This window comes from Quercus robur, chromosome 2 (genome assembly GCF_932294415.1).
Source record: "Quercus robur chromosome 2, dhQueRobu3.1, whole genome shotgun sequence".
In the NCBI taxonomy this organism is placed as follows: Eukaryota; Viridiplantae; Streptophyta; class Magnoliopsida; order Fagales; family Fagaceae; genus Quercus; species Quercus robur.
Genome location: NC_065535.1, coordinates 67089348 through 67116947, shown reverse-complemented (window position 1 = coordinate 67116947; position 27600 = coordinate 67089348). Strand labels below are relative to the sequence as shown.

Sequence of the window (27600 nt, the reverse complement as noted above, 5' to 3'; positions counted from 1 at the left end):
ACAACCAAACAGAATGAATCAAACCAATTTAACCTTTGATATGCTTATACATCACTGAAACGTTTGGATGCAAATGGATATGGGTTCTCTACTTTCAGATATGAGGAGGAGATGAAGTCTGCAGCAGATTTCGTGGAACCTAAGCCATGGCCAAGCTTTACACAGCCAAACCCCATGGCTGTTGCCAGCGACCACCGCAAGCCACAAACGGATGGCTAGCGCTCACTCTCTCTCCCCTTACAGGGGTTTCTCTCTCCTAAGCACGATTCTCTCTCTTTTGATTTCCCTTTGATGTGTGCACTGCTGAGATTGTTTGTGACTTTGTATTTCTGGAATGGGGTTTTGATTTAGCTTTCAACATGGGTTTGGAAATGAGGTGGTCTTTGTAGTGGCAGTTTGTTGAAGAAAGTTGGGTTTTGGAATAGATTAGTGTAAGAAAGGCGAAGACATGTTGGGTCTTTGCATTTTTTTTTTTTTTTTTTTTTATAGTTGCCGGAAATGGGAAGGGGAGAAATCTCTAACTGATCAAGAAAAAGAGAATGAAGAAGGAGATTGAACAACAACAAAGATTAACACTTAATAAACCCATTTTGAAAGCCTCCAAGCAAGATCAAGACTAATCAATCTCCAAACCAAAACAAATCATGTCGGGAAAATTTCTGATTCACTTTCACTTCCTGGGTCTTTTGCAAACCTTCGATATTTGTGTGTTTGGATTGCAAGAAAATGAAAGAAAATCATAATTTATTTTTATTTTTTCCGCTAAAAAAATCAGTTTTTTTTTTTTTTTTCGACATGGCTTTTTATTAATTATTAAAATGCTGATTTGGTAATTTTTAATATTGTTTTATATGTCGCATAAACTTTAAGTGTGTCAACAGTATACACTGTTTTTTATATAGACATTTTTCATTAATAAATTAACAGTAGAGACCAAATTGATTGCAATTTGAAAATAACATGAATTAAATTGACTACTACTAAAATATAAAGACCAAATTGACTGTGACCCCAAAATGTAGAAACCAAAATGATGTTTTCGCCAAAATTATAAATAGTGCACACACACGGTGTAGGTTATAGGCTAATAACAAATATAAGGTCATATAACAAATATGAAAGAGTTTGAGGGACTATTTGTATATATTTTTTTGAAGGTTAATATTGAATTACCGAAAAGTGTTTGTTAGGAGGGGTTGGCCCCAAGCCTCTATGTAGTTCGGCCCTAACAAGAAGTAGGAGAGGGGGATTAGAATTCAAGTTCTCCATGCGGAAAAAGTTAGACGATAGTCACTAAAGTAACAAGACTCGTGGCCTCATATAAATAATGTTAATTCTTCGTTGAGATTTCCATTTATTTAATATAAAATGTTAGAGGTTCATGGGCATTGTTTTACTACACCAGGTTTAAAAATGGGATGGTCAACCGTTCAATGTTGACATCCTTTTAAAAGATGACTAAGCATTGAGGCTCCATATGTTTATAATTTAAAATTGATCAGCAACGTTAGTGAATAATATGCCAAAAACTAATCCAAGTCATAATGATGATTTGTCTAGGCTGTCCAATGCATCCAATGCGACATGACTTGTGTATATAAAATTTGAGCTACCAGACTAAACCTCAAGTGAATATGATCACCACGATAGCTTTGTTTCAACTCCAAGTCTTCCATGACCTTTAACCACCAACATTTTGCTTAGCCGGCAATTCAAACATTGAACAAATATTGCACTTCACAAATCATGCCCTTATTATGTCCCAGAATTACATGAATGCCTGCTGAGCTAGGTTGTACAGACTTATTGCTTCATGTGGCGATATGAGAAATCGGAGGATTCTTGATGTCATAGCTTATAGGGGTACCGTGTGTCATCAATATTTTGAATGTTGTTCCAGTTTTGCAAGAAAAAGAGGAGTAATAACTAATAATATAATGATAGAGACACTTTGGATGTATACAGGTAAATTTCCTGCATATATAATTGTAGGAATTGGATTGCTCAAACAGACCCCAAAAAAAAGAGAGAGTAAAGACTAAAGAGAAGGAAGAAGTAATGGCGACCATGAACACAATTTTCTTGGTGTTGATTTTTGTTGCTTTTATCACAAAGGAAGCCTTGGCAACCCAACATGTTGTTGGAGGAAGCCAAGGTTGGGATGAATCCACAGACTTCAACTCATGGACATCAGGCCAAACCTTCAAAGTTGGCGACCAACTTGGTATGTTCCTTATTCTTAACCATGCTAGTTAAGAACTTAGCCTTACTTTGTTATTAACTTCATTTGTATAAATAAATTATCTTTTTTGGACAGTTTTCAAGTACACAACAGGGTTGCACAGTGTTGTTGAACTTGCTAGTGAGAGTGCCTACAAGAACTGTGACCTTGGTACTGCACTAGACTCCAAGAGCAGTGGCACTGATGTTATCAAATTGAACAAGGCTGGCACGCGTTACTTTGCTTGTGGCACATTAGGCCACTGCAGCCAAGGCATGAAAGTAAAAATCAAGACAGTCACAGGGAGTGCACCCTCTTCTCCAGCATCATCTTCATCTTCACCCACAACTTCTGATGCTTCTGCTTCTCGATCTTTTGCTTCATTTGTTATGGTTGTTGCATTCTTGGCCACCTTTTTGCTCTATGTGTTTTAAGGATATGAAGGCTGGGTATATAGATTCACCTGGTACTGTTTGGTTTGATATTTTTAAGGGATTAAAAACATAGTCAGTATGATAGTATTGAAGTTTGAGTTGAAAAACAAAGGCATCACTTTGTATATTCTTTGTTTGATTATGATATTTGAAATAAGAGGTGAATAAAAATGGCAGGGTTGCTTTAACCCTAGCCTGGTTTTTTTGTAGTATATCAATCAACCTTGCCAGTGAGGATTCTGCTTCACATTTGGTGATTTTTCTCGTGGCTTGAATCATTTATCTACAATCAAATCAAATCAAAATTCATAATGATAGTTTTGAGTCCAAAAAAAATTCATAATTTTAGTACAATTGATGTATTGCAAGGCAGGAAAGATGCAATCGCCAAACTGGGATGGCCTCAACCGGTGTCAAGAAATGTGACAATTTATTGGTTTCAAACATTTTTTCCATGATTATCTACTTAAAAAGACAGATTGAATTGATTAAGATTTCCTTTCTTTTATGGTAAAAAATTGATTTAGATTTTCAAGATCCATTGAACCAAATTGTTCATTTATTTTGTGGGTAACATTGGGATAATAGAATGGATTTGAATAACGTGCCATAAATTCAAAAATCTCAAATTTTATCAAGTATGTTGTTGGTTCACAAGATTTTGAAAAAGGGCTTTAAAAATGGAATGAATTTATACCACCAAAAGATTGGAATATCACTTCTTTATATAATATAAAAACAAAAATGATGTAAGTTAAAAATTATGACATGTCTTGGATTCACGTGTTTTTATTTCTTATTATTTTTAGGGAAAAAAAAAGAATATTCCTTGCCATAAAGGTTTGATCCTGATGGTACAGCAGTGTTCTCAAATCTGCTGGTTCTTTGAAATTGGCTGTCACTCTGTGACTCCGTCAGGCCGTTAAATCTTTTTCTATTCCCAGGTAGTCCAAATTTGACACACCCAAGAAGAGAAAATCGAGGTGCATAGCTTCCTGCTTTATTAAATTCCACACGTGCCTCTTGCAGTTAACAAGTACTATATGAAGGCAATTACTCTCTAATAATTTATTAACAAAAAGTCTAAGACTATAATATTTTTCTTTTCCACATTACATCCTCAAATCTTTCAACCATTAAAGACTAATCACTGTTTACTATGAGTAAACTCTAAAGGAGTAAATTATTGGTTTAGGGAGTTTTTTCAAAGTTCAGGTACCCAGACTCGAATTGGAGAGCACATTCAGTCGAACCTGGGACAAGCACTTTGAGACCAAGTACCCCATCACTTGACCAACCCACCTAGCCAACCAAAATAAATAAATAAATAATTTTCTCAACTTTGTGTAACAATTGTAATTTGGCAGAGAGTAATTAGTAGGAATAAAATAGCAGGTCTATGTATAAGTAATGGTTAATTATTTATAGTTTATCGCATTAAAATTGTGACAAAAAAGTTACAGAATAATTTATGGACCTAGAATTACTCGTTTATTAAGGATCAGTTAATGATTGGATAATAGTTAAAATAGTTAAAATTAACTATTTTTTTACCATCGCACACCCTTGGTACGATGGTTATTCCACAAGTATAAGCGTTTGTGGGGTGTGGGGGGTAAGGGTCAGCGTTCAAGTCTCCAAGAGGGAGTTTTACACACATATACACTTAGATTAAGCTAAAGTAGAATTCTATCTTATATCAAAAAAATTAACCATTTTATTATAATTAATAGAAAAAGTTAATGAATGTTCTAAGAGCATTTGTTTGTGAACCATTTTAGGAAAAAAAAAATTTTAAGAAAAGAGAAAAAATGTAGTTAATGTTTTAACAACTTTTTGCAATTTTTCATAAAAGTGATATAAAAAATTTCCTAAAATGGTTTATTAATAATTGATCTAAGGACACCATTTAACATAATCCATAATTAATTAATCAATTTTATTTTTTAGAGTATGAATTAGTTAAATAAGTATTTGTTTATTTGTTTTTATCATTTTCTAATGCAGTAGAACCCATTATATTCTTTCTAAACTGTATCAAAAAAAAAAAAAAAAAATGCAAATGCATGAGTGCACTCGTTAACAAAAGTAAAGTATCACTTACTTCTTGGGGTTAAAAGGGAGTCCTCAACTTGTTACAAAAGTAAACTATCACTTACTTCTTCGGGTTAAAGGGATTCCTCAACGTTCTAGCACCTCTTGTAGTATATCACGTTGTCTTTTTTCTTCAACAATTTAGTGACATGGATACTTGACATTATATGGGTAACTTGTCAACTTTTTTCTTCAACAATTTAGTGACATGGATACTTATATTATATGGGTAACTTGTCTTAATTGACGACACTGAAAAATATATGGGTAACTTGTTTTAATGGACAATATTTTTTTTTTTTGGTTCTCGTACAGTGTATTTTCAAGACTTCAACTAGAGACTAATCATTGTTCGTATCAGGTGGGCCCACAAAGAGGTAAAGAGCTGGCTTAGAAAATTCTTTTCAAAGTGCAGGTAGTAGAACTCAAACTGAGAAGCACACCCAATCGAGCTCAATACAAGCACCTTGAGACCGAGAGCCCAACCAACTCGGCCAACCCCTGGTTTGGACGACACTTATTTGAGATCTAACGATCAGAACCATAAATGTTTGATTTCGTTTCATTTCTATTATTAATCTGTTATGTTAAAGTCCTATCATCCAAGTGTTACCAAATTACTAATGGAAATGGGTAGCATAACCAATTTACATCAACCAACCAAAGGGATCCGAGCACGTGTATTGAAAAATCTTGAAAAAAAGAAAGAAAAATCTTGAAAAAAAAGCGTGAAAAGTGCCATGAAAAGAAGGCAGTGTATTTAGTATTTCCTTCCAGCATTGTACTCTTATCATTTGAATTCCGCTGAAGTAAAGAGAGTGTGTGTGTGTGAGAGAGAGAGAGAGATCAGATAGTGAAGAAGAGAAGAGAAGCGATGCCAGAGGAAACGACTTCAATTGACTACGTTATGGAGGCGGCTTCTGGGCCCCACTTCTCCGGCCTCCGTCTCGACGGACTCCGCTCTTCTCCTCCGTCTTCTTCCACTTCTTCCCCCGCCGCTCACCGCTCCCCCGTTCCCCCTTCCGCTTTCTCTTCCTCCTCCTCCTCCTCATCGGCTCTAACTGACTCCAACGCCCCCAAGCAGCCTTTCGTCATCGGTAAATTCCACTTCTCAACTCTAAAAACTCACTTCCATTTCTTCAATTTTTATGAATTAAACAATTTCCTTTACAACTCTCACTTTTTTGCTTGCTTCTACATCGCACTACGCACTTTCTCAATATTGCTTTTCAAAACCAAAATTCGCTCTCATTTTTCCTTTAGATCTTGAAGATTGGAGTAGAAAGTGCTTTAAAGGAAGAAATCCACATCTGCTTATCTATGTTCGTAGCAATATTCTTAGGGTTTTATTTTGTACTTATTCGTTGTGCTTGTTGTTTTAGATTTGTTAATTATTGTTTCGGTAATTGAGTAGGAGTTTCGGGCGGTACGGCTTCGGGTAAGACCACCGTGTGTGACATGATCATCCAGCAACTCCATGATCACCGTGTCGTGCTCGTCAATCAGGTTGCAATTTCTCTCTTGTTATTGAAATAGAAACCATTTTGTTACAAGCAATGCTAGGTACACAACTTGTTAAGGTGGTAAATTGTGATTGGAACGACTTTAGTTACACATGCGCCTATCACTGACAACACTTTTATCATGTACACTTTGTTGGCAAATTGTGATTGGAGCAACTTTAGTTACAGTGTGCCTATCACTGACACCACTTTTATTGTGTACAACTTGTTGAGGTGGAAAATTGTAATTTGAGCAACTTTAGTGACACTTACACCTGCCACGGACACCACTTTTGTTATGTACCAATCACACTTTGTGGGTTATGAACTCACAATCTCACCATTATCATGATAGAAAGAAGTGCTAATTGAGCTATAGCTCATCGGCGTGTACCAATCAACAATAGACCTTGTCAATAGTTGTGAAAGTTTTGTCAATAGACTTATTGGTATGATATTGACTAATATTGTGGTTTGTTTGGTATGGCAATGTTATAGGACTCGTTTTACCGAGGTTTGACTGCTGAAGAATCCAATCGTGTGAATGAATATAACTTTGATCATCCTGGTAAACTTATTTGTGGTCACGCAAAACTTTGCATGATTTGTGATGTAATTTTTCTTTTGGTAGTGTTTTGGTTTTTCGAGATCATTTTGAACAAGTTTTGTTGATTTTTGTTTTGGTTGTTGATTGCAGATGCATTTGATACTGAGCAGCTTCTGGATTGCATTCAAAATCTCAAAGATGGACAACGTTACCAGGTTCCGATTTATGACTTTAAGATACATCGTCGCTGCAAGGATAGTTTTCGGCAGGTACTGACTTTACAACATTTTGAACCCTTATTGGTTTTCCCCTTCAATTGGTTTATGGACACTGTAGAGTCAACATAGGTCTGAGCTGAATAAACATTAGGTTTTAGGATTTACTGTTATTAACTTTCTGAGAGAATGATAAATTGTTTTGATAAAACTCAATTTATAGTTAAATTGAGTTTATCCATTTTTGATCTGCCAAGATTTATTCTTGTCGCTTTTCAAAAAAACTTAATCAAAATTATTTGCCAGGTAAATGCTTCTGATGTTATTATTTTAGAGGGGATTCTGGTTTTCCATGACCAACGTGTCCGCAACCTGATGGATACGAAGATTTTTGTTGATACTGGTTTGATTCCTTTCATCTGGTTGTCTATCATTATCTTCATCATTTCATTTGCATTCTGTCATGGTCATTTATCAATTTTATTAGTAGAGCTAATTTTTTTACGGGAGGCTTTCTTGTTGCAATCTCCCCGCTATATTTTTGTATATGTATCAAAATTGTGTATAGTTCTTGATCTTAACTTTTCTCTTTCTCCCAATCAGTTGAGATATTTAGGGAATTCTAGAGTTGATTGGGAAGTTTATATGTTGCTTGTTCAAGCTATGCAGTCACAAGTCGATTACCATTTGCAAGCCTTGGCGGTGTGTTTGGCATTTGGGTGGACAAGAATATTGTCTTTCTTACTAACTATATTAAGGGAAGCATTTTGATTTTTAACACTCAAAAGCCAGCGCCTATGATTTATTTTATATGATGCATTTCAATCTAAAAATGGCAATAAGGGTCTGGATGAGTTGGATATTTCTAAGCATCTCCCACATGGTGTCCCTAGTTATATGAGTTGAAAGTTATCTCGATGTTGTTTTCCAAAAATTACCAAGAAGCCTGGGTCTGCATTACCTCTGTGTGCATGTGTGATTTTAAGCAAGTTGTGCCAAGCCAAACACTTAAAGGCTTGACATTGTCTGGATGAAAGGCACCTAAAGATTTGGGTTAAATTGTGTTTGACTTGTGCCTAGAATTGAAGTTCAACCTCAAATCATTAGATGCTCGTCAAGCTTATGAGTACTTTGAGACTGTATTCAACGTGATTGGCTAAGCAAAGAATGAAGCCCCATGAGGACTACATTTTATCATTTGGCTTTATACCCTATGCTATTATATTGTCATTAGATAAAATTTCATAGAGAAATTGATAATACATCTCATTGGGCAATATGAACCCATACATAGCACACGCACCTCTGAACCATGGATATAGTGAGGGAAGATTTTTGGGAAGGTACTATCCCTTGCTTCTTATGAAATAGAGGATATGCAACTTTGATTATGGTTCAAAGTCCCATTGGGGAAGAACAAATGAGCAATGTAATATCAAGGAAAAAATAAGTGTAGATTCCACATTAGAAGAACCTTGGTGGCTTGCATGTTCATTAAGAAAATGAGCCAAACTAAGCCTCAGCTTGACTCATTTTAAATCCTATGTTTCCAAACATTTGACAGACTAATAGAGACTGGTTATAATTTTTATTGTTAATTGCATTTCTCTTTTACTCACCCTCTCCTTCTCAAATTCCTCACTATATTATTTTTGGTGAATGATTGCTTTATAGATGCTGATGTGAGGCTTGCTCGTAGAATAAGACGTGACACAGTTGAGAGGGGCAGGGACATAAACTCTGTTCTTGAACAGGTAAGTCCCTTGGTGATATCTGTCTTTGTAGTTGGCTTTTACCCAAAATTTCCCTAGAGATTTCTAAGTTATAACTAGCAGAAGCATATCTTTCAAGTTCCATGATATGTAACATTATTTAGTTCATTTAAATGATGTGTTATTGAATCATAATTGTATTGATGCACAAGCATTTTCCTATCACAATTCAAAAGCAACATCAGCACAATGCACTATTATCCAACATCCATGACTATTTTCATTTTCTTCTTGAGTTTGGAGTACCTTGACTATCGCAATATGGTGATAGGCTGCTTACAAGGGTGCAGCTCATTTATTAAGCTGCATTAGCTTTAATTTCAATCCACCTTCTACTCATAGCACTGTATGGTTTTGGTCCTTTTGACATGTATTTACATTGATGTTGCTACTTTGGTAACTTTTGGTTGTGAACTATGGGATATTTTGATCCTGTGCTTTGGAAGATTTATTATATTTAAACATATGACAATATTATAATTGATACATTGAAAGAATTATGTTAATTGTGCAGTATGCAAAGTTTGTCAAACCTGCTTTTGATGATTTTGTTCTCCCATCAAAGAAGTATGCTGATGTGATTATTCCCCGGGGAGGTGATAATCATGTTGCCATTGATTTGATTGTGCAACATATCCGAACTAAACTTGGTCAGCATAACCTCTGTAAAACATACCCCAATGTGTATGTCATTCAGTCGACATTTCAGGTATGCGTTTGTGTGATTGTGTTATTAACTTATTATGTTTTTGTACCTTTGAAATTTCTCTTCAGAAATATTTTGTATTATGGACAAAAGAAAGTTTGATGGGCATTGCCTAGACTTCTCTATTCTAAGCACGAGACAATTCCTGTTCCATTGATGGTTCATAGCCTCAAATTATAGTCAATAATGATTGGTGAAGTAGAATAGATACAAAAGCAGCATTAGATGAGGTTAAATTTGGTGTTTAGTAGTTTGAAGATATTGAAAATATGTTAGATAAATAGTCAAACAAGTCACCATGTGGCATGTGACCTGCCCCAGGTAATTACCAAATGGAGGGTTTTTTTTTTTTTTTTTAATTTATAAATATTTGAATGGAAAAGCAAAAAAATTTGAGTTTTAGCAAAGAATTACCAGAGATAGAGGTCAGATGGTGTGAATGATTGACCTGGCATACTGTCACTAAAACAGAAAAAAGTGGATAACCAATCCCTTACCCTCATATTATAGTATCATTACGCCTTACGGTTGATTCCATGCCTGTTAGTTTTAGAATGGCGTACTTTATTATGCATACCATGTGGTATTCTTTGAGGACTAGATAATCTCTCCAGCAACTGTGTCGTGGACATCAACCGATTTTAAACAAATAACAGGCAATGGCAATAACACAACTATGGTTGAATATTAAGATTTTGTAGGATTTCTACCGCACACCTGCACTCTGATATGCAATTCAGTCATTGTTTACTCATATGTGTGACCCTTGTTGCAGATAAGGGGTATGCATACGCTGATTAGAGACCGGGAAATATCGAAGCATGACTTTGTATTTTATTCAGATCGACTTATTCGTCTGGTACTTTCTGCTGCATGGCTTAGCTGAAGCTCATAATTGACATGAGTTTCAGTACCCTGTGTCTTATAACATGCATAATGCAACTGCTTAATGTTGATTTTATTTTTCAGGTTGTGGAGCATGGCCTTGGCCATCTGCCATTCACTGAGAAGCAAGTAGTTACTCCAACAGGTGTGTTAACTGGTTGTTCAATTTTCTCAAATTGTTTTAACCCGTAAACTTCTTTTAATTAGTAGATTCATTAGAAGACACTACGGGGGGAACAACCCAAGTACACAAGAAGTAAATTCCTAAATCTATGATTTTTGTATAATTCTCATAATAGTAAAGCATGTTGGTTGCTTGAGGACAAGCGCTCATATCTACCTGTGTCCCACCTTGTTTAAGCACTTATTAAAGATTTCATTTTTCTTAGCATTGTTTACAATCAGGAGAGTGTAAATTATTTCTGTCCATAAACTTATTATGTAGTTGTCATTTCATGACCATTTTACAATCCATGATTCTTTTGCATGCAAACCTATTCTTAAATATAGATTAACATATATGGTTAATATATTAAACTAAAAAAATCTTGAGAACCATGTCTGTGCTGGCACACTTTTTGCATTGCAACATTGCTAGAGAAATGTTGACTTGTTGGCAGTTACAAGAAGCATCAAATGCTAGAGGTGTGGAAAGCCTTCCTGCTCTGTTTGATGTGGGGTAAATGGAGAGAGCGTAAAGCTAGGATGTTCTAGGGAATTGAAACTCCTTTGACTGAGCTTAAACTTGAGAACCATGTCCCATGGGTGAGGCCTAAGTCTCTGAAGGAGATGTTGACTTGTTGAAGAGGCAGTTACAAGAAGCATCAAATGCTAGAGGTGTGGAAAGCTATCCTTTGTTTGATGTGGGGTATTGGAGAGATCTTAATGCTAGGATATTCTAGGGAATTAAAACTCCTTTGACTCAGCTTAAACTTTACTTCTGAGATCTGTTTTTGTGTGAGCTAGAGTTCTCAGAGTATTTTTATCATTTCTCTTGTACATTACATGTGTACTTGACTACTTGAATTTGTGTTTTGTTTAATAAACTTCTTTGTTATTCATCAGAAAAAAAGGGGAATTTCTCTGAAGTATTGTTATTCTTCTATTTCAGCATCGGTATATACTGGGGTTGACTTTTGCAAGAAATTGTGTGGGGTTTCCATCGTTCGAAGGTGAGCTTTGGCTCAGGTATTGATTTTGGCAGTTTTTAGTTTTCTAGTAATGAGTCTTGTATATTCAAGACATGCCTTGTGTCCGAGTATCCATCTTATACTGTAAACATGGAAAATCTCAGATTCTCATTAGCCCATCAACATGGGAAACTTGTCTTGCAGTATTGTGACTTCTTTTTATAATTCTAAGATCTTTTCTTGTTTGTTATGTAATAGTGGTGAAAGCATGGAAAATGCCTTGCGCGCATGCTGTAAAGGAATAAAAATTGGAAAAATTTTAATTCATCGCGATGGAGATAATGGCAAGCAGGTAATTGTGTTTTATTTTCTAGAAGAAATAATTTGCTTTTGAACTAGAGCCATTCTTTCTATTCTTTAAGAATTGGATATAATTAATTTTAACAGTAGATTTGCTACCTCGCTTTAAGCAGCTTATATATGAGAAGCTTCCCAAGGATATATCTGAACGGCATGTCCTGCTTCTAGATCCGGTTCTTGCTACAGGTACTTGTTTGATTCCCGTAAAAATCTATTGTCCTTTCCTTTACTTGATTTCTGCCAATTCTGCATCATGTAAGAATAGGCCAACAGAAGTGCATTTCTTAAAACTATTTGTCATTCTTGTTTCCATTTCCTTTTCACTTTGGATAAAAGATTATTTATTGAATAGGAGATGGTATATGTGAGAAGGGAAGGGGAGAAGGAGATTTCATAAATTTTAAAGAAAGAAAAACAATTCTGCTTACAAAGTTTGATCATTTGCTCTGTTCCATCTTCATGCATTTATACAGCTTCGCCTTGTGTTGCCTGCACATCCTACTCTCGTTAAATGAATTTCTTTTGAGCCTTACATCCAATGTCTGGCAGTTTATGTTTTTATTTTTATTTTTTTTGGTTCATGCTTAACTGGTGTATTTGCCTCCTATCTTTCCTTGCTGCGTTCTGTACTTGTTAACTGTTCTATATCATAGACTTTTTTTATGTATATGCAGAGCTGTTAAGCTGTCCAATGGACTAATTGAATATTTGTGGATGTGCATATAATTTTATAAATAATGTGGAGTACAGTACATTCATTGCTTAATAGCCATGCTTGCATGCTGATGATTAGAAATCTATCTTGTTGCCTTTCTAGGGAATTCTGCTAACCAAGCAATCGAACTACTCATACAGAAAGGTGTACCAGAATCCCACATTATATTTCTAAACCTCATCTCTGTAAGTCATTTCCTTGCTGTTTGCAAATTAATTACTCATTTTATTACAATGTCCATATGCACCAACTTATACTGCGTTATGTTGACTTCAGGCCCCTGAGGGAATTGAGTGTGTTAGCAAAATGTTCCCATCCTTGAAAATTGTCACCTCTGAGATTGATGCTTCTCTGAATGAAGAATACCGTGTCATACCAGGTTTGGGTGAGTTTGGTGATCGTTATTTTGGTACTGACGATTGATCAATGATCGTTGAAATGTGAAGATTTTGAGCCTTAACAGGACTGGCCTATGCCTTTGAATTAGGTTTTTTTATTCAAACTACTAGACAGAAGATCTGCAGATGCATTTATATGAATTTCATAGCAGCCAGCTTTGCTGCTATTTTCCTTTCTATGGTACATTTATGTTGTCAAATATTTTACTAAGAATCTTCAACAGAGCATAATGAGATGATTGCCAGTTTACTTAAGCAAGTACAGATAAGAAACTGATATTTCAGATAATTCTACGCAATCGTTTTTCTTGCAATGAGATGTGGAGACCGTCCTCCTTAATCATCATAACTGCATGATTATAGACAAAGGTAAAGTAAACAGTAATTTGGTATCGGAATAATATTCAAGACAAAAGTGTAATAATAACCGAGATAATGACAACAACGAAAATTAAAATCTTCTAAAAAATCCTTCCGATCATGTTTAGTTGTTTGTATCACAATCTTGCTGCCTTGCCCTCCTTACAAAATCCAACACAACTGTGGCTAACTCTGTCTGCTGTGCTGTGTACCCATGTTCTGCACCTTCCATTATATGCAACTCGTGATTAGCTATAACCTTTGCAAACTCAAGTGCATCTTCAACAGGGACGATATTGTCGGCAGATCCATGCACCGTCAAGACCTTACATTCCTTCTCAATCCCAGAACCCACTTTACCCATATTTGTACCTTGACACTCCACCAAACTTTCTCTAGTCACTCGATAAACAACACTCCCTGTTTTGTTGTTCTTAACATCAATGAACCCCTCTTTCTCTATCATTTCCATGTAGTCTTTACCCAAGTGAAACTCAACCCCTCTCATCAGCTCAAAACGACCGGAGATATTCACAACTGTGTGAACATCATGGTACTTAGAAGCATACAATAGAACCACATCACCCCCTTTACTATGACCAATAATGGCACTCACAGCTCGATTTGCTACTCCACCAATGTATTCAATCACAGCACGTAAATCTTCAACCTCTCCCCAATACCTACCATAGAGTAAAGATCCTTGGCTCTTTCCATTACCAGCAAAATCGAAGCGAAAGGCACTTATCCCATCATTTTCCAAAGCAAGAGCTAGCTTCTTTATGGTGTTGTTCTCCTTTGTGCATAGGAAACCATGGCACAATATCACAATCTCTTTCGACCCAGTTTCATGCAATAACCCCACGAGATTTTCACCATCTTTGTTTGGTATTATCACCTTCTGTTGCTTAGCCTTGCGTGCGGGGGAGGCTTCTTTTTGGTCTGCCTTATTGCTCATGGCCTTCGATGAGTTTTCACATTCCCCTGGCTGTGGTGGTATGATTGCAGAGGAGGGCGTTTGAGATTTGGATTCGGAGGACATGACTTTAGGGGACAAAGAAAGAAAAAAGGAGCAAGAGATATTGTTGGTTCACGAACCTGGAATGAAACACAGTCACTCAATCAGATCAGCCCGTTGAGTTCGCGAGTCGCTACTCTCTTTAGAATTTGTGAACGTCCGAGAGGGAATATATTATATTTTATACAGTATATCCCTAGGAGTAGGTCAACATTACGAATTTAGGAGTTTGGGTCCCCTTAATACTATGGATCATAGTTGTCAAAACGTGAATCGTATCGTGAATCGATTTTTAAATTTTTCATATCGTGTATCGTATCGTATCGTGTATCGTAAGATACACAAACACTTAATAAAATTCATAAAAAAATTATAAATATACATATATAAATGGTATATTCATTATAAATTTTGAATATATTTAACTAATAACTAATTTATTCATCACTTATGTAATAATATTTAACAAGCTAACTAAATAAATTAAACTAGCATTTGTTCATAACATACACATTCAAATTACTTAAATTCAAAAGTGATAATATATTACAAATGACCCAAAATAATAATTTATTTTTATCATATTCATCAAATTACCTAGTCAACCCCATCTACACCAACGCTATCATCATGTTTATAATTTTGCAAATTTATTTCTTTATTAAAATTTTCTTAATTGTCATTCGTCATTAACATTTACTATCTCTTCTTGTTCTTTTTATTTTAATAATTTTTTATAGTTTTTTTTTTTTTGGCATTCTAGTTTCTTGGACTTGTAACAATAATGATAAAAATAAAAAAAATATTAAAGTGAAAGATAAGTGTGTACTGTGTAGTCCAATTGTAGGAGAGAGGGGAAAAATTTATAAATATGTTATTTTAGTAGGCAAAATTAAGCAAACTAATAATTGTATGTTAAAAATAAGTCTAACAACTTGTTAGATTCAAATAGAAGTACAAATTTTAACAAAAAATTTTATTTTAAAGCATTTGTCTATGTATCGTACGATACGTACGATTTTACGATACGATACGATTCATACGATACACACATTGAATCGTACGATTCATGAGCACTTACGATACGCCAATACGATACAGAACTTTTTACAAACGATACGATATGTATCGCGTATCGTACGATACTGACAACTATGCTATGGACAACCATTTTTCACACCAAAATTTACCGCTTTTGACTTATGTAACCGCGAGTGATCACAAAAATTAATGGATTCATGTAAATCGGAGGTGGGCATAAACACTACTCACAATTGCACATCACTTCTGGTATTATGAAATTGAATGTGTTCTATAAATTATTCATTTAATTTTCCTTTTTAAGTTCCTAGAGTCCCTATATATGTGTGTAACTATCTATTTCAAGCGAGTAAATCTAGGGACCTACTTAGTCGCATACCCAATTTCACAATTTATTGTGAGTAGTAGATACTTTCTACTTATTACTTATTATATGGATTTATTACTTTTTGTCAATCACTTACAATCATATAAGTCAATAAGTTGTAAAATTAGGTGTGAAAATAAGTGTGTTCATGGGTAAACTGTTTAAGTTAGTAGGTTGTGAAATTACATGTGAAAATAAGTGTGTTCCTAGGTAAACTATTTAAGGAATAAGGTGAGGTTGAGATTAATAATTCACTTTAAATCTCATAGAATATTTTTTGATCTTTTTAAGTTTTGATGAGTTGTTAACTTTTCTCTCACATGAAGCATGCAATGCAAGAGCTAAGAGGATATATTTTGCACAACATACTTTTACAAGTGTTACATGGCCTAACAACATCACTTTCAATTCGGTTCAACTAATACGTTTTCAAAATGCACCAATTATAATAAGTCATTTTAAAAGTTGTGAAAAAAAATGAAAAAGGTACGCGGATACAATTTTTATACCTCAATTTTAAATAATTATTTATCGAGAAGGTATCTCATAAGATATTTCTCTTACCACATGTGAGATCCACATATATTACGAGGAGATGTTTTATGAGATTGAATTGATAATTTCTTTTTTCTTTTTTTAACTATGTACACTCTCAATTTCGCACCAAAATTTGTATCAAACTCATTTTTGCAAAAATGTCAAGCTAATTTTCCTGCAAAAATAAATTTAAATCCTAAAGATATTTAGAGGCTGTTTGGAAGGGGAGTTTTAGTAATGTTGTTTGTAGTTTTTTAAAATATATGTGAGTGAAAAAAATGTGTATAATATGGTTTAAAAACTGAAAATGAGTATTCAAAATCATCTACCAAATAGGCCTTAATTATCTATCAGAAAGTTCCATTTTCTAGCATATTATCCATTCCCGCCACACCAGGGAGCAGGAGCAGGAGCAGCCAAGCTCCGGACACTGCTAGACTCACAATGCCACTGTGCCTCCTCTCTACTCGCCCACCCTCCTCTCTCACTCTCATCACCTGCCAAGCCTCCCCCGGCGCACTGCGCACCCACCCTTCCCCTCCTTCCACGTCATCCCTTTCTTTGCCCCCAACCCCTCCTCCCTCGCTAACCTGCGCCCTCCATTGCCCTCACTTCCAATCGTACGCACCCTTCTCTCTTTCTCACTATCATTTTTTTTTTTTTAACAGAATAATAACTGCCCACTTTTCTTTTTAACTGTTTAAATTTTTTTATTTTTCAGGTGCTCCGGGTGCACTCACGAGTTCAATCTCCACCGTCCGATCATCGTCGACGAAGCCACCGACTTCTTCAAAACCCTAGGTGTCTCAGACTTCACCTTCGATACTTGTAGACTGGTACACCTTATAATAACCCCGGCTAATTTCTAGGGCTTTTTGAAAATTCATTTTAATGCCTTTGTTTTTTGGCTTTCAGTGGGAATGGCGGTGCCGTGCAAAACTCGCGGTTCGCGGCTCGGCGGAAAGCCCTCTTATCGGGCTTTATCAGGAGGGTACTCACAATGTAGTAGACATTCCTCAGTGTAAAGGTAATTTTGCAATTTAATTTTGGATTAATAAATGTGTTAAATTTTGTTGTTGAAGTTTAAATATTTGGTTTTGTTGTGTTGTGTAGCTCACCATCCCAATATTAATGCTGCAGTCGAATTGCTTAGACGAGGTAACGAAAAAAAAATTTATAAATTAACAAGCTCAGTTTTGGTTGAATGTTTTACTAGGTGTTAAGTTTAGCTGGTGAATAGTATAATATGTGTTTCTTTTGGATAATTTTTAGGAATTACTGAGTTGAATGTTGAGCCGTATGATGAGGATCAGGGAACAGGTGATTTGCGATATGTTCAGGTGAGTGAGTTATGCTACTAACTACTAAATGGTGTTTAAAATCTCGTTCCATCAAATAAGGGATGATAGCTAATTTTAAATGACATGACACTATCTAGATTAACGAAGAAGTATAAAATATTTCCTGTGAAATGGTAGATTTTTATTTCAAATGACGCACGGGGAAAATAAGGCGTTTTGTGGATATATTCTGTAAATGCAGTGGTTGTGACATTTAGAAATTTGGAATTTGACTAGTGGTGGGTGTGTGCAGATGGCGGTGACAACATACAACACATCCCTTCCGGCCTCTGAAAGATATAGAAATGGTTACTAGCTGAATTCATACTAATGCTGCCTTGTTCTTTTGAGTTTTTAACACTGACCAATTTAAGATTTAAACTTAATGAACTTATAATTGTTTCCAGGTAAAGTACAGGTCTCTCTGGTTTGGAATTCGAGGAATGAGAATTCCCCCAATTCCGAAAAACTTAATGCCTTGGCCAATGTGAGCTTGCCAGCCTGCTTTGTTTTCTTGTAACTGTTGTAGGTGTTTTTTTATTATTATTATTATCATCATATTTTTATAACTATGGCAGTTTCTATGGAGAAATGGTGGACCAAAGAGCAATGTCCATTTAATCCATTCTGTGTGGGCTAACTTTCAGACATCAGCTAACAATGTGAGTTAAAATGCTTTTCTGAAGAGAGTATATTTTATGTATAGCCTGTCATGATTTATTTGTTCTATGTGTGCTTTATGATGTTTCAGATAGTCGAACACAATCAGCAGTGGTAACAGTTGTACAATTGAGCATATCTAAAGCATTTCCTCTATTGTAATAAAGCCTTTTTTTTAGTATAGGATTGTGTGCTTTCTGCATTAGTGTCCTGGGAACAAAATGTCTAGAGTGAAAGTTCAAATGCTTTGAATATTCTTTTGACACTGACTGTTAATGTTGGGTTTCGAAAGCCTACGGAAAGGATAATATGTTGAGGAGATGATTGAAATAAAAAGGGAAATGAATATTTCACTTCCTGGGTATACTCTTACAATGGTTAATATTTCCTTTACAATTATGACATCTAATGCAGGTCATCTCAGTTTAAGATCTGCTTTCTTAACTGCAAGACTTACTGTATTCTCTCATGTACTTATTTGCTATGCAATATGCTAGGATAGTTTACAAATTGTTGTATTTATTCAAAAGATTGAAACTTGTGGAACTAAGAATGTTTAACTGATGATGCAGATAATTTTTGGGAATAGATGGAGACATCTTTTAGGAGAGAGAGACTTTTGGGAACATGTTGGAGGAATTGATATTGCCTTGGCTCCATCCAGTTTTGGCCAAGCAAACACACGGGTAGATGGACTTTCTAATCAAGCAAACCCTCTTCTTATTTAATTGAGCATGTATATTCTTTATTTTAGATCAAATATTGGACAGCAATGGACATGTGGATCAAAGTAGAATCAATTCCTTGAAAAGATAGGATTTATGGGCTGGAAGGCATAGAGAACTTGAGTATTGGGATTTAGATCCTGCCTCTTTTTGTTTGGGATGCCCAAGTTTCTTTGTCCTTTTATGTTTTATTGCATCATTTAGGTTTATTTTCATTTTTTTTATTTTAGATACCTAGAACTTGATAGCAAGACATGCATAATTTTATCTTATGTTGACACAAGTAATAATAATATTCAGTCCAATGCTCAGGCTTTTGATATCTTGCTCCGGAAGTTACAGAAGTATGTTCCTTTTGGTGCATCTGTTGCTGATTTGTATGCAGGAGCTGGTGTAATTGGATTATCATTAGCAGCCACTAGAAAATGCAGGCAAGAACCAAGATAGTTATAAATGCGCTGGGGCCTAGAGTCTTATTATTTTCTAAATTTCTAACTCATTGTTGTTATTATTGTTTTTCAGGTCTGTCAAATGCATTGAGATTAATAAGGAATCAAAGTTATCTTTTGAGAAGACAGCTGACCGCCTGCCAAAAATTGTAGATAGCAGCATCAGTTGGCATCATGCAGATGCTTCAAAGGTTGGCATTTAACCCATAATTTAAGGAATTTATGATAATTCCACACGTGATTAATACTTATTGCAGTAATGTTTTTTTCAATATGAAATTCTTTTATTTTACAGGAAATGAAATGGTGCTTGTATAGAATAATCTTTGTGTTTGACCTTTGATTTAGCTATGGAATGGTTCAGGACTAATTCAATGATGTACTTACAAGTAAACAGGAACCTCTTTCTTGGATGGTGGGATCTGATGTAATTGTGGTTGATCCTCCTAGAAAGGGACTGGACACATCTCTTGTTGATGCATTACAGAATATAAAATCAGTGAAGCATAAAGCTAAATCATCATCTGAAAGGTTGGAACACTTTGTGTTTCCCTAGATAAATTTAAAACCATATCTCATTAATGGTCCCTATAAAGACTGTTAAAATCATAGAACTTGGCAAGTTATTAATACATTATGATATGTATGTCAACTTCAGTCCACATGAGGCCAAAGATGAAAAGAGACCATGGATTTTGCGTGCAAGGGAAGATTCAGTTCAGATTGGAAGCAAAACAACTTCAGTGGATAGTCAAGCACTACCTGAAACGCTTATTTATATAAGTTGTGGGTGGGAAAGCTTCAAAGAGGTACTTCCTCAGTTGAAGTGGATGCGATACAATGTCATGGAATCAGATTATATTCTTCTTTGATTATACTTTTTCCCACTGCTTTTGTCCTCTTTGATAATTCTGAAGTTTAAGTTGACTATTTTGTTAGCTAAGTTTGCATCAATTTTCTAACAGGATTGCAAGTTATTATTGTCTAGTAAGGCATGGCATTTGGAAAAAGCCCATGGTTATAATTTCTTTCCTGGCACCCAGAGGTATTGATCTCTTCTTTCATTCCATTCTATCTTGCCCTCCCAATAGTAAATCGGTCCTTTATGAGTACGTCATCTTGAATGTAACTTTGTGTTACTTGTTTTGATTTCAAATTGAGATTAAATTCTATAAGGACGTGGTGTAAAACCTATGTTTTACCCCTCCAATCCTAACATGCCACATCATCTTATCACATATTTAAGAATAAACACAATCACACTCAATCAATTCTAATACTCATATATAAATCCAACCAAATTGGAAATTTATTGAGATGTTGTTAGGTGTGGTAGGATGTATTGAATTTTAAGTAAAATGTTGACATGACAATCACTTATTGGATGATGTAAAACATGGATTTTACACCCCGTCCTTATAGAATTTAATCTCTTTCAAATTATATGCAATACAGCTTTGCATGACCATACGAACTGAATCTATATTTCTAGCCACTTTTTAGTTTTTAGGTAGCTAACTATGAACTTCAAAGGACTATGTTCTTGTCAGTTTGAAGCATTAAATATGTCCATGACAATTAATTTTGGGTTATGCTTGCAGCATTGAGGTTTTAGCTGTGTTCAAGAGGGGTCAAGGAGGCCTCAAGAAAAAGAAATTGGGAAAGAAAAAGAAGAAACGCTTGTAAGGAACACTAAGCTATGGATAAAGCATGATGGACTAATATCCAACTGCACTTAAGAGTAGACAAAGAAGATGCAACTATTAGAGATGGGCAAATTGCATGCAAAATGAGTCATATAGATGAGAGATGTCTGAATCAGAAAGCAATTGTCATAGTTGGTTCCCCTGTATTGTTGCATTCAAAAAAAAAATTTGTTCGTCCTTGAAGAAATTTGTATAAAATAGAACAGTTACGGTAAAATGAAGTTTGATATCATTGCATTATCTATTTTATCATGTTTAGAGCATCTCCAACAGGAGAGCTGAACACAAAATCCTCTCAGCTATAGAGAGTAAACCCACAAAATAGGTCTCCAATGAACTCTCTATACCTGTAATTTTTTTTGGCTCATGAACAGTAGTTCATCAAGTCTGATGGGTAATTGTTCATTCTTCAAATGTTTTTTTTCTATTATAATAATCAGGTATTGAATAAAAAAATATTGAAAGATGTGTAGTTAAAAAAAGAATAAATAATGAATAGATATAATATTTAAATGAGATAGAGAATTTGTTGGAAAGTGTATTTGAAAATGTGAGTAGTTAAAAGGTAAAAGTCACTGTTCATTTTCCAAACAGTACAGAAATTTGCCTAATCTGCTGGAGATGCTCTTAGAATTTGATAATAAAATCATAAGTTGTAAAAAAAAAATAATAGAAACAGGAAGAGATGTGTTGCTTCCAGAAATGTGCTAGTGCCATTTGTATTATGAGAGACTCAGTTCCCCTTTTCTCCACTCGTTGTTCTTGCCAAATGGGGAAATGCAGTCAATATGTTGTAGGGCATTAAGTCCTGCCGGGTCAAGATCCCTACAAGAGGAGGTACCTATAAATGGAGCATACTATCAGGTATGTTTTCACTCATTCCCATTTCATATCATAAATATTGTGTGTGTTGCGTAAATTATCAAGTTGAAAAACTCACCCCGGCTGCTACATACTTAGGTACAATGAGCAAATGGCGGAGTCCCACCTGCCTGAAAAGCACCATAGCTTTTGCCACTGACATGCTTTCCAACACTGTGTAAGGCGTTGTATTGGTGAGAGGATGCAGATCGATGTACATGTCCATTTCATCACTTGTCACAGCCACTTCAATACTTCCTTCCCTCTCAGCCAGATCAACCCAGTTAAATTTCTCTCTCACTTCCCACTCCTCTGTTCTCCTTTTCTCTCTCAAGAACCATTTTTTCTTTAGAGCTTGAAGAAGGTGAGCTCTTAGGATTATACCATGTACTTCTGTTGCCTCAGTGGCTATTCCCAATGGTGGCACCACGCCATCATCTACAACAGGGAAACCATTGTGTGTAGTATTTCTCAGTACATCCACGATTCGGGCCACCTTTTCCACTCCATGGAGATTGACTACTGGTGGCTTTGCATCAGCAAGCTCACCAACTGTGAGGTTTCTCATCCATTGTTCTGGATGTGCATCCAAGAAAGGCAGGCCTTTTAGGTGTAGTATAATTTCATAGATGCTTGGATTGAAACTGTCTCCAACAGTTTTGGCAATTAGGAGGACAACCATTGTTATGGGTAGTAATAGAAGGTTATTGGTGAGTTCAAGGAATATTACACAGTGAAACAGTCATCCTCATTGAGCCAGCCATAAGCGAGGCTGCACCAAGCACAGCAAAAAGCCCCCGGTCAATATTTGAATAAGACCCCATGGCAAGACCTAGTAGGCGGCCATAACCTGAGCCCATGAGGATGATTGGGAGGAAGAGTCCAGAAGGGACAGCAATGCCAAAGGTAAACAGTCCTAAGATGCAATAGAGTGCAAAGAGGATTAGGAGAGAGGAGGTTTGATATTCATAAGGAGTGTTTGTGGAAAAGATGTTTTGGACAGCATCATCATTGGTGGTAAGAAATAGAGTGGCTAGATCATTGTAGTAACCATCAGGGCAATTAAAATGCTTGAAGTTGCCTGACCTTCCATTGGTGGGGCATTCAGTTTCTGAAAGGGAGGAATCACAAGGCCTGCATTTTACTAGAAAAGGGAGACCATATTGACAAGCTGAGGTGAAAAGTGAGACAGTGAGGCTGAGAAGGAGCTTATGGATTCTTCCCTTCCTGCAACACCATAAACAAAATAATAGTAATTATTGCTATCACAATGAGACCTAGATATGAAAACTCAGGTCAGTTTGAGTTAGGTCCTTGTGACGAGCATAGTGTAGGTTAAATTTTGGATGGCATGAATCAAATTACTTGAAGAAATTGGGCCATCTAGGTGTAGCTGTTTAGTGGTCTGATGGTTGTCTCTGTTACCTCACTTCAAGTTTATGTTTGACTGCAAAATGGCCTAACTTAGCCTGAATTGTGCTCTCTTGTTGCATTATATTAAAGAGTTAAAGAGAACGAAGAGTTGGACATGATGCTTACTGATTGATGAGATTGTAGAGTCTGAGGACCTTGTGAAGAAAATAGTTGTAAAGGCTTCCCAAAACTCCACCAATAATGCCAATTACATTAACTGGGATGATATCCATCAAATGGTACTTAATAGTAACATTACTCACATCAAACATAACAAGCCCTCCTGACCCGAAAAGTCCACATTCCCCAGAATTGCATATTTCAATAAAGGCCCTGAGCACCACCACCACAACAGCAGTGCTGAAGAATGTTCTCCAGAGGAGGGCACTCCTCCACCATGTAGCAACCTCTTCAAGAGAAAAGAGGACACCACCCACTGGGGCTCGAAAAGCTGCACAAACTCCTGAGGAAGCACCACAGGTAATTAGATCACGGCGGTCCCTGTCATTGTTGAAGTAGCGAAGCCAGTGCCATTTAAGCCGGTAATTATTAGGCCCCCCTTGGCCTAGTAAGGAGGCAATGCAGCTGCCAATGTGTACCAAAGGCCCTTCTTTCCCTAAATCTAGTCCAGCAGAGACAGCTCCAATACTTCCAATTATCGACACTAGTGAAAAAGTTTCAGGCCGCTTAGCTAATGATAAACTAGTGTAAAAGAGGAAAGACCTGACATAGTAAAGTGGCATCTAACATTGCCTACCACATCATGTACATCTTTTACTCTAGAGTAACTCCTATTTTTTTCAGCCAAAAAAAAAAAAAAAAAAAAAAAATAGAGTAACTCCTATTTTAAAAATTAAAAATAAAAAAATCTTCTCCCCGCGGATATATTTTATTAACTGTCCTTAGATTTACTAACTAAAGTTTGAATTAAAAAAAGTAAACATTTACCAATAAATTACAGAAGTTTATGTTGTTCAGGCATTGAACATTATCAAACATTGAAAGCCCCTAACACTGTAACGATAGGAAAATAATAATTATATAGTTAATAGAACTCAAGAATTGATTTCTGATTGGTAAGTAAATCCCACCGGAAGAAACCTGTAGTCTCTGGTGCTAGCCACATTGAGTGTTCCTGTAATGTAGTACACTAGAATTGTTCCTCCAAAATCAATTTCTCAGTTTTAGCACGTACTCTGTTACTAAAACTATACAGGCAAAGGCAATATCATATATGTGAAAGGCAACACACCTTGACAATCAATGTTATAGCTCCAAACATGTTGGGAGTATCAACTCCATTAAGATAAGCTTTGATTTCAGGTATCCCAGGCCCAGCTGCTGTTGGCGCGAAACAGACGCAGAGAGCAGCAGCAACCATTGTCAGAAGTAAATTAGCCCCAGTGAAATAGATGAATCCCATAAAAAACCTGCACCACATTAGAAACCAATAAAGAAGATTTGCATCCTAGCCATTGACATAATAGATTACACAAAACTGATTATAGGAGCTGTGACAGTGTGAAATGAAATGGTTATCAAACCTTTTCTTCTGGATCAAGTGGACAATGAAAAGAAGCTTGTAGCCAGCAATGTTCTCAATCGCAAGATTGATGAGGGTGGCAATTAAACCAGTAAGAAGTCCAACAAGGAATGCAAGTGTCCATTTCAAGAATACATACTGCAATACTTGGACTTTAGATCTGCTTCTCCAGTCATGCTTGAATAGGTCATTCTCATTGATCCTGCATCAAAATGACTTTCAAGTTTCTTCTACATAAATATTTCTTGGAGGAAGGATTGAAAAGATAGAAGATGAGAAAGAGAACTGAGTTCTAAGAACAATGAGATGGTATGATGTTAGTAATTACTCATAGTCCAAGCTTTCTATATAGGAAACTTTGGCTCCAACCATGGCCAGTGGATTGGAGGAAAGCGTTTGGCTTCTCTTGAGGAGTGGCTGGTTTAGTGGATTGCATTCTTCATCAGCTTCTACTTCCATGTTTTGGGTGGTGGTTGCTTCTGCAATAAATTGACTTGATTGTTTCTCCATTGGAGCAATAAGTCTAAACACAGACTCTAAGAAGCTCAGAAGTTGGTGCTCTTGGTTGGTTCTGGATTGGAACAAAGTGAGATACCTTTTCTGTTCTTATAGGGAATTCAAAATGAGAGAGAGCATGCAATGATGCAGTCATCATGTTCTTTCTATTAATAGACACATGATTGTTTCTTTGCATACATGTTGAAAACATTGGCATTGAGATATGTTTATGGAGTAGGTGGTTGCGTTCTTTCCTGAGCTGATTATGAACCATGGATTGGACGCTTGCCAATGAATGATGACTAATTCGGTCATTTCCTTTGAAACGTCACAAATTTTTAGTAGCCTACCGGGGATTACTCTCAAAATTCTGAGTCAGAAATGGCAAAATTCATTTTCAAGGGCATTCTAATGCTGGCATTTGATAGTTACATATTCAACGTGACTTGTGCATGTCTCAACTATTACGATACTGATGCTTAAAAGGTAGAATTTACACTTTTATTATGGCAGTAAATGAATTTTTTGGGTCAAAGGGACTACTCTACTAGTAACTAGTCAGCCAAAATCTCCCTCCCGTTCTATTGTGGCCGCTTCACATAAATAAAAACTACCAACTATACAATTCCTTTTGATCATATCACTTTCTATCGTAATGCATATCCATTCCACCTATACTCCATACAAATTTCTCCTACTCTTTACATAACAAATTTTCTAAGAATTCTATAAATTTCTATGTATTGTAAATAACAAAATGGTTCTAGTCTCAATTCGCAATGCCAAATGGCCGGCTGTGATTAGCCAATTGGATAGATCAAACTGGCCCTTCAAGTGTCTGAAAGGCCACACCTTATCCATAGTTTCATAGCATAATAATTGATTATTAAAATTATGCCTATTTAGTCGGATCAACATGGGTTTATTGACTTTCTCAAAAAAAAAAAACATGGGTTTATTGACCCCACATATCAGCCTCTTCTTCATTTTCAATATTCCAAGAGGACCAAATAATGTTTCCTATTTCTCTCCTATAAAAAAAAAATGTTTTTCCTATTTATCATCCAATGCCATGTGTGGGTTTTTTTTTTTTTTTTTTTTTGGGTCTTGATAATGAAATTCATGATGCAGTTGTCCTATATATATAAATATATATATATATATATATATATATATATATATATATATAATCAACCAACCTGGAGCTCGATCCCAACTTCCTATTATTTGATAATATAATTTTTTTAAATTAAATTAATAAGGTAACATGCATAATTAAAATTTTTTTTTATCACTTATTTGTTTTGAGAAATCCTAATCTGCTGGTACTATTGTATTATAAACGGATAGACTTAGTGAATATGTATCTGCACAATCATGAGATTACTCATATTGCAAATTTATAAAGAGATGGCTGGGCCGGCTCAAGGCATTATGGGGTTTAAGATGACTACTTTAAATGGGGTCTATTCTTATATTTTAAATATTAATAAAAGATCTTTTTTTTTTTTTTTTTTTTACAGAAAATAAAAGATCTATTTAACTTTTTTTTCCATTAAAAATATATATTTTTAGATGCAAAATTACAAATTAAAACAAATTCATCCTATTACTCAATGACTATATAACTAAAATAAACACTATTTATTGAGTGAAGCAACCAAATACTAAACAATTATGATTGAAAATTTTGATAAAATTAAATATTTGATATCTCTAAATAAAATTTGAGCATAAATTTATTTACAAGTGGGAGATTAATGAGTTCTACAATCTAAAACTAAGAAAAATAAACAGTCATTGCCATAGCCAAAGAAAAGAATTTTCTTTAACGAGTTTTTCTTTGATGAAAAAAAAATAAAAAAAAAATAAAAAATATAAAAAACCTACTTAATATCTATTGATGAATATTTGAGGCTTAATTAATACTTCCATTGGTACAGGGTTATCTCTATTCTCTAATGATAAAACTTTGGGGGCATTTTTTCATTGGAAGCCTTAAGCAGTTGCCTATTTGTCTCACCCATTGATCTGGCACTAGACTTCACTTACACTAATCATGAGTCGTAGCAAATTGTAGGGTTTTTAAGCCTTTAAAAAACT

The 27600-nt window shown here is 35.4% G+C and overlaps 5 protein-coding genes across 5 annotated transcripts; 3 read left to right on the top strand and 2 right to left on the bottom strand.

Annotated features, from left to right (window-relative positions):
• Window positions 1–2004: 2004 nt before the first annotated feature.
• Window positions 2005–2867, top strand: LOC126714627 (mavicyanin). The gene is made up of 2 exons (XM_050414850.1): window positions 2005–2224; window positions 2318–2867. Exons 1-2 carry the CDS (start codon window positions 2059–2061, stop codon window positions 2653–2655), a joined length of 504 nt encoding a protein of 167 aa, XP_050270807.1. The 5' UTR covers window positions 2005–2058; the 3' UTR covers window positions 2656–2867.
• Window positions 2868–5436: 2569 nt separating this feature from the next.
• Window positions 5437–13234, top strand: LOC126714625 (uridine/cytidine kinase UKL1, chloroplastic). The gene is made up of 14 exons (XM_050414848.1): window positions 5437–5846; window positions 6164–6255; window positions 6750–6819; window positions 6949–7067; window positions 7320–7416; window positions 8688–8767; window positions 9300–9494; window positions 10267–10350; window positions 10461–10521; window positions 11488–11548; window positions 11765–11858; window positions 11980–12052; window positions 12684–12766; window positions 12858–13234. Exons 1-14 carry the CDS (start codon window positions 5624–5626, stop codon window positions 13002–13004), a joined length of 1479 nt encoding a protein of 492 aa, XP_050270805.1. The 5' UTR covers window positions 5437–5623; the 3' UTR covers window positions 13005–13234.
• Window positions 13235–13354: 120 nt separating this feature from the next.
• Window positions 13355–14514, bottom strand: LOC126714626 (uncharacterized). The gene has a single exon (XM_050414849.1). The coding sequence runs from the start codon at window positions 14379–14381 to the stop codon at window positions 13464–13466; it is 918 nt and encodes a 305-aa protein (XP_050270806.1). The 5' UTR covers window positions 14382–14514; the 3' UTR covers window positions 13355–13463.
• A 2148-nt stretch (window positions 14515–16662) lies between these two features.
• Window positions 16663–21426, top strand: LOC126714624 (uncharacterized). The gene is made up of 15 exons (XM_050414846.1): window positions 16663–16922; window positions 17024–17138; window positions 17218–17329; window positions 17416–17460; window positions 17575–17642; window positions 17896–17950; window positions 18050–18129; window positions 18221–18304; window positions 18875–18988; window positions 19340–19458; window positions 19550–19667; window positions 19874–20007; window positions 20135–20285; window positions 20442–20521; window positions 21078–21426. Exons 1-15 carry the CDS (start codon window positions 16747–16749, stop codon window positions 21160–21162), a joined length of 1536 nt encoding a protein of 511 aa, XP_050270803.1. The 5' UTR covers window positions 16663–16746; the 3' UTR covers window positions 21163–21426.
• Window positions 21427–21691: 265 nt separating this feature from the next.
• LOC126714623 (chloride channel protein CLC-b-like) lies at window positions 21692–25712 on the bottom strand. Its single transcript, XM_050414845.1, is given in 7 exon segments — window positions 21692–22023; window positions 22123–22777; window positions 22779–23270; window positions 23583–24120; window positions 24705–24886; window positions 25001–25201; window positions 25328–25712. Coding segments are annotated over 7 exon segments (2358 nt in total). The 5' UTR covers window positions 25510–25712; the 3' UTR covers window positions 21692–21915.
• Window positions 25713–27600: the final 1888 nt, after the last annotated feature.

Coding starts and splice junctions, on each gene's coding strand:
- LOC126714627 (XM_050414850.1), top strand. CDS start 2,059: ATGGCGACCATGAACACAATTTTCTTGGTGTTGATTTTTGTTGCTTTT. Junction 2,225..2,317: donor CAAAGTTGGCGACCAACTTG/GTATGTTCCTTA, acceptor TTTTTTGGACAG/TTTTCAAGTACACAACAGGG.
- LOC126714625 (XM_050414848.1), top strand. CDS start 5,624: ATGCCAGAGGAAACGACTTCAATTGACTACGTTATGGAGGCGGCTTCT. Junction 9,495..10,266: donor TCATTCAGTCGACATTTCAG/GTATGCGTTTGT, acceptor CCCTTGTTGCAG/ATAAGGGGTATGCATACGCT. Junction 10,351..10,460: donor CAGATCGACTTATTCGTCTG/GTACTTTCTGCT, acceptor TTTATTTTTCAG/GTTGTGGAGCATGGCCTTGG.
- LOC126714626 (XM_050414849.1), bottom strand. CDS start 14,381: ATGTCCTCCGAATCCAAATCTCAAACGCCCTCCTCTGCAATCATACCA.
- LOC126714624 (XM_050414846.1), top strand. CDS start 16,747: ATGCCACTGTGCCTCCTCTCTACTCGCCCACCCTCCTCTCTCACTCTC. Junction 18,130..18,220: donor AACTTAATGCCTTGGCCAAT/GTGAGCTTGCCA, acceptor TAACTATGGCAG/TTTCTATGGAGAAATGGTGG. Junction 20,008..20,134: donor GCTAAATCATCATCTGAAAG/GTTGGAACACTT, acceptor TGTCAACTTCAG/TCCACATGAGGCCAAAGATG.